The 6,500-nt window shown below is 35.2% G+C and overlaps 1 protein-coding gene across 5 annotated transcripts; it reads left to right on the top strand.

Annotated features, from left to right (window-relative positions):
- The first annotated feature begins 481 nt into the window (after positions 1-481).
- Positions 482-6,186, top strand: LOC105045590 (tRNA(His) guanylyltransferase 2). Of its 5 annotated transcripts, XR_012141592.1 has the most exons (9): positions 482-621; positions 948-1,066; positions 2,510-2,641; positions 3,100-3,144; positions 3,292-3,461; positions 3,674-3,759; positions 4,850-5,000; positions 5,362-5,469; positions 5,844-5,874. XR_012141592.1 is itself a non-coding variant. In XM_010923942.4 (8 exons), exons 2-8 carry the CDS (start codon positions 1,048-1,050, stop codon positions 5,976-5,978), a joined length of 684 nt encoding a protein of 227 aa, XP_010922244.1. In that variant the 5' UTR covers positions 482-621; positions 948-1,047; the 3' UTR covers positions 5,979-6,186. The 5 variants fall into 5 exon arrangements, 3 of the variants coding, with proteins under 3 accessions (XP_010922244.1, XP_010922243.1, XP_073114273.1); XR_012141591.1 differs by having other exon boundaries at positions 4,850-5,469; positions 5,844-5,884; XM_010923942.4 differs by lacking the exon at positions 4,850-5,000 and having other exon boundaries at positions 2,521-2,641; positions 5,844-6,186.
- Positions 6,187-6,500: the final 314 nt, after the last annotated feature.

Raw genomic sequence — 6,500 nt, 5'->3', positions numbered from 1 at the left:
CTGCCATGGAAGCATGAGATGATTTGAATTCTCAAATCTTGAATTTCCTACGCACTGTCCTAACCAATATGATAATGTCGAACTCTTCGTGAGTCGGTTGATAATATTTTTATATTCTTTAAACTATTATAAATAAATACCAACACAAAACTCCAGCACGTTTAAGCTTTTTTATTTGCCAGCTGCTCCAAGCCTCCCATGGAACTGAGACTCTCAGGGATAGAAAAAATAGAGAAAAAATTTTAATAAAAAATCAATAAAAATAAGAAAGAAAATTCAAAGATAAGACCCTTTCCCATGTAGATTGGTAATATATATATATATATTCTGTTTTTTTTTTTTTTCATTTCATTTCATTCTCTGTTTCAGGTTCACGAGGGGTATACCAATTTGAAATGGGACAGGTTTGAAATTTTTGGTTAAATGGGACAGGTTTGGGATGGGTTCGGGTAGTAAGACTATAAACGGGTTCGGATACGGGGTAGAGCAAATTTTGCGGGTACCCTACCCGTTGCCATCCCTAGGTCGGTCCTCTTTCTCTCTGAGCCTCTTTCCCTCTCTCTGTGTCCCCACTGCTACCATTCCTGCAGCTCTTCACCACGCCATCGTCTCCACGGCCAGGTATGAGTCAATCCTCTGGTCTCTCCTCTTCTCTTCTATCTCACGGAGGTCTATCCCTATCGCTTCTCCATCCCTTCCTTTCTTTTTTCTCTCTCTGCTCCTTTTTTCTCTCTAATCAATCCCGGTCACTCCGTAATCACCTGGCCACTAGACTTGTTCATTTATTTAAAATGGACATAAATATGCAAGTTTTTAGTATTTGAATTTCTGCTTGGTTGTCTATCGTAATCTTTCTTTTTAGAAACTACGGTATTAGGAAGATATAATATTTGAATAATTGTATGTTCTTAATATTCAGATTTTGTTTTGATAATGATGTCTTTTAGGTGTTGTTTTGTGAAATGGCAAATAGCAAATATGAGTACGTGAAGAAATTTGAAGCTGATGATAGGCTGCCGCCTTGCAACTGGATTGTTGTTAGAATAGATGGATGCCATTTTCATCGGTGAGCAGGGAGCACTCAATCCTTTCTCACGTAGAGAATCATTAGATTAACTATTTAGGAGTTCAAGGTTTTTTAAATTGTGTTTTTAAATCCAGTTTGAGTACAGTGAGATCTTCATTTTGTAATTTGATGTGTTGGAGATTGTTCCAAAGTGTGATTGTGGAAAGAAGAACAATATGGACATCACGGATGATTTTATTACATGAATGCTAACTCGGTACACAGCTGTTCTCATGAAGTGGAGAAAAAACTTGTGGAAAGCCTTTGCATAAAAATGTAACGATCCACTAATTTTGTCCAAAATGGTCCAAATTAGCATATAACTGTTATTACTTTGCTCTGGTAAAGTTAAAGTCTGAAACAGTTCTGGGTGATACATATTGTTTTAAAGAAACTGTTACCACAGTATCTTCTAAAAGATTCCTGCAGCTAGTGATTTATGGAAGAAAGTTTGGTAAAAAGCATATAAAGAGTGCTGAACCATGGACATATATTCACTGCAGTTAGGGTTCAAGCATATCTGCCAGTAGTATATTCTCCGTAGTTCAGTGGGTCTGCATTTCTGACAAGATTTGATGTGGATTTTGAATGTCCGATTCTCCAGTTGTGAGATGATAAACCGATATGCTCAATTAACCATTATTCAGAAACAAACTTTTTAGTGAAGTATTGGTTCATATATGCTTTATTTCTTTTTCTTTTTTTTTAAAGAAATTAGGATATCTTAGCGTATGTCTTTATACTGTCAGCCTATCTTAACAAGTGTCTTCATAAGTGTTCATCAGTGGATCTTCTCTGTGTAGCTTTCGTTAGTTTTCTGTGGAGTCAGGCAAAGGTACTCTTTTCTAGTGTCAAGTTGTTAATATAGAACTTTAATAAATCCGCTTATCATTTATTATGTAAGGTATGCTTCTATATATGTAGTTTTGTTTAGTCTTCTGTTGGGAATCTTGCAATGGTAATTTTTTATGGAGTCGGTTCATCAGAACATGATAAGATTGTGCAGGAATTTATTAGATCCATTTCTCATTTCAGTTTGCAAGGTTTCCTTCTATATACCTTTCGCTTTTTTGTTGTCTGTATGCTTTGTTTATCTAAGATGTAATTATCCGCGTTAGACTAGCAGTAACACTATCAAACCTGAAATGAACCCCATTATAAATTCAGATTTCTCTTTGCTAGTGTTGCTATGAACTTTAATATCATATGCTTGACATGGTGAGCTAACAATAGCTTAAATCTGTTCAATACCAACCCACATTTAAATTATCCAATACTTGCAATATGCAATCTTTTTTTAGAATAGTTCTTTTGTTTTTTTTATTAGGTAGAGTAGGATGTATGAAGCCTGTGCTGCTAAATTGGTTGGCTTCTAATACGTATGCATCCATCTCCCTTTATTACATTTTTGTACTGTATCTAATACTGATGTAATTTTCATAGATTTTCTGCAGACCACGAATTTGAGAAGCCCAATGATAAGAATGCTTTGAATTTAATGAATTCATGTGCAGTGTCTATGCTAGAGCACTTTCCTGACATAGTATTTGCTTACGGTGTCAGTGATGAATATAGGTACGACCTTTACTTGATCTGAAAAATTCTCTCACATAATTATACAACAACAAGCAATCGTTGTCATGCCAGTATATGATCTTTCTTATTAAGCATCTGAAAATTCCTTGATCAGTTGATTCACTAGCCTGAATTATTTATTGCAAAATTCTCCAAAGAGAGCCATAGCATTCCACATTGCTTCTCCGTATCCCAATATGCTCCTTCCTATGTGGTGCGGTAAGAAAGGCATCGGTAAGTCAGGTCCCTTCCCCAACACAGAGCCAGACCTCTGGGAGGAACTGTATAACAAATGTCCCTCATGCGATATTTGGCTAGCTGTTTGAAATGAACTACAACAATACAGAGGGATAGATACTTAAAAAAGACTGCATATCCTGATACCGCCAATGTATATTTTGTATCACTTTCTCCGTTGACCATCTGAAGCTTATTACTTTGATATGTTCTTTGTGCAGCTTTGTCTTGAAGGAGACAACTCAGTTTTACCAAAGAAGGGCAAGGTTCTCTACTCTTTCACTTTAATATGCAAGTCTTAAACGTTCAAAGATTTATGCTATAAAAGGATAATTGATATAGATGATCAAGGGCTCTAAAGTTGAAAATGTCCTGTGACAATGATGAAATGCTCTTGTTTGATGGGAATGCAGCAAAATACTTTCCCTCAGTGTATCATATTTCACCTCTCTCTATGTAATGAAGTGGAAAGAGTTTTTTCCCAACAAAGAATTGAAAGCACCACCTTCTTTCGATGGGCGAGTTATATGTTATCCAAGAGGAAAGATCATCCAAGATTATCTTGCATGGAGGCAAGTAGACTGTAAGTGGCACATAATTGAATGCTTCCTCATTCCAAGAACTTCAAATGCACATGCATGCATCCATATATGCATGTATGCATGGAAGGCATGCTTTACCAATTAGAAGAATCTTTAATATGGTATTACTACTGTAAACAAACATCTGAAAATGCAATGTAATGTATAACAAAAAAAAAAAAAAGTTATTTTGACATCGTTTCTCCTCTTGTAGGTCACATTAACAATCAATACAATACCTGTTTTTGGAATTTAGTTAATTCTGGGAAGACTGAAAGAGAAGCACAGGAGTTTCTAAAGGTACCACAAATATATTTTCTCTTTGTTCAAAGACTTCTTATTTTGTTTGAATTATATAATTAGTTTCTATTTGTTACCCTTGCAATTTAATTTCTTTATTTTGCTCCGTACAGTTTTATCTTCTGTTATATATTCTTTTGACTAATTTGGTAACATTCTTGTGCTCATTTGATGAAAATTTGTAGAACATCATTATTAAATTCTGCTGATAAGAGTTTGCGCAATGTTAATATTATAAAATATATTAATATATGGAACTTGTTTGATGTTTCTGTTCATAGTCTCATTGGAGCTGGAGAGTTTCAACCTAACAATTCATCTTACTCTTGAATAACCATGTTGTTACTTTTTTTAAACTCACAACTTTACTTTATCATATTTTTGCATGAATTCCTTAAATATTACAGTTGCAAATTCAAGTTAGTTTTTGTTTTTCCACCAAAATGATAAATATTGTTGGCTAATTGAAAATGTGAAGCAGAGTAAGAACCAGAGCAAATCCCCTTAGCCCAACAAAGGTAGCTTGCTTTAATCTTCTTTCAGTAAGCACCACTGACCATCAGTGAGAGCATGGTGAAGGCATATCACCTTACGTCACTTCTCTTGAACTTCTAAAGAAACCTCTAGAGACACATTTTTGGTTCAAATGTTTTGATCCTAGAGAAGGTTGGGGATCTCTACTTCTTGTTAGACCCTGATCCAGTTGGCATGCTTATAACAAAAGACCCCTCAAGTCTATCATTAACTTTCTCCAAATTTTTAAGAAATACAGGCTTCATTAAGCTGACTACAAGTACGTGGGAAAGAGCTGTTGTTGTGATGTTTATTGTATACCACATTATGTTCTGAAAATAATCGAACTTTGAAATATTGCCTAATTAGCCATTTCATATAGTCTTGAACAGAATGGTCGAGGTGGGTGTATTCTGCGAATATTCCATAAATCAATCAAGATAGCTTTCTAGTTTAACTTGATTATTAAATTAGCCCAAACAGGTGTTTGCCATCACAAATGAAGGGAATCTGAAGCAGTGGTTTGCTCATTCTGAGATATGCTTTTCATTACTGATGTGTTAATAAATATTGTCAGGGTTGAATTCTGATCTCAACCTTCAGGTTGACGCTGATGACCAGCATACTGCCAGCATGCTCCATATGCAAGTCCCACTTTTGGGCGGTTCCTCATGAATCTCTTATAGCTGGCTGAAGTTCCAAGAATACAATATCTTTACTCTTTACTGGTAATGAAACTTTTGAATGTTCCTGAAAGGTTCCTTTGAGAGTCCATATGAATAACTCTCTAAGGTGGAAGTACGGGATTGTTCGTCTATATTTTTGGAAAGACATACAGGGTCATCCATTCATCTTCTTCATTCATTTAATACTCTAAGTTTAGCATAGGGATTAGGGACTAACATCTTATTATAAAGCAATTCCATCTCTCTTCTTTAGATTCTTATTCCATGTATTGTTTATCATTTGCTTTCTTGATTTCCTACTAACATTTTCATGACTTAGCTCCTTCATTTTATCATGACCTGCTTAATTAGGAAATTATTTTTCAAGACCATTGGGGTTATCCACGTCACTCTCATTCTACAGGGTACACAATCTAAAGATAAGAATGAGCTGCTTTTCCAACAGTTCGGTATTAATTACAATGAGCTGCCAGCTATGTTCCGAAAAGGATCATGTGTTTACAGAGATAAGGTAACACTGCATACCAAGAGAACTTGCACTAGTGAATCAAAGACTTCTTTCTCCATGATTAAGACAATACTACACTTTAGCTCTTGTTTTGTAAATGTTTTCGTCAAATGGGGTTTCTCATGCTTTTCTGTTCTTTTGCTGCACCTGTGCTATCTGAACCTATCCAGCTTTTTACTAGACAGCTATATCTTCAACCCCTGTTACCTTTGTAGAAATTAGCTTCTTAGTTTACAATATTGTCATATAAAATTTTTTTATTGGTGAAGCTTATGTCATCTGAGCTCATTTTGCAGATTGTACCATCAACTTTCTTTCACTTAGTGCTGTTGGTTGTATATGTGATGTCACACTAACTGTATATATTTAAACTCTAGGTGGAAGAAACAGTGAAGCAGGATAAGGGTGGAAATTCTATCAAAAGAACTCGGAATAAAGTTGTACTAGCACATATTGATATTGTAGGGCCCAAGTTTTGGAGTGAACACCAGTACATTCTTGAAGAAGAGTAACTAACATGAGCAGTTGACTTTATAACGCTTTGTTGAATGCTTGTACAATAGTTGATTGATTTTTCTATTTTAACTGTAGCATGTTATTGAGGTTGATAATCTTAGTGTTTTATTATGGAACACTCTCCAAAGAAATAACAATTATATCAAAATGAGGATGCTTAAATAATAATGTCTCGTGAAGAGGATCATTTGTTTACCATTAAAATTCGCACTTTATGCACTCTCGCCACAAAAATTCCCGCTGTGGTATAATTTGGGATCTGCTTTTAAACTTGAGTAAATAATGCAGAGGTAAAAAAACTGCGTGGCTTGTTCTCCTATGCATATTTTGACTATATAGGAATTAAAGATAACTCTAAACTCCTGTTATCGAACTGTGTGGCTTGTTCTCCATGTTGGACTTTATGATTGAACAGAGAAACCTTACATGCGGAATATCAGACTCTTTCCACCTGACTTCGTTGGATGTTAAAGATATGAAGCCTAGCTGATCAAGGTGTACGTGCTTGGGATCTCATA

Source organism: Elaeis guineensis, chromosome 5, assembly GCF_000442705.2.
Source record: "Elaeis guineensis isolate ETL-2024a chromosome 5, EG11, whole genome shotgun sequence".
Lineage (NCBI taxonomy): Eukaryota > Viridiplantae > Streptophyta > Magnoliopsida > Arecales > Arecaceae > Elaeis > Elaeis guineensis.
Note: the sequence above shows the minus strand (reverse complement) of the source record. Positions and strands in the feature narration are given on the sequence as shown.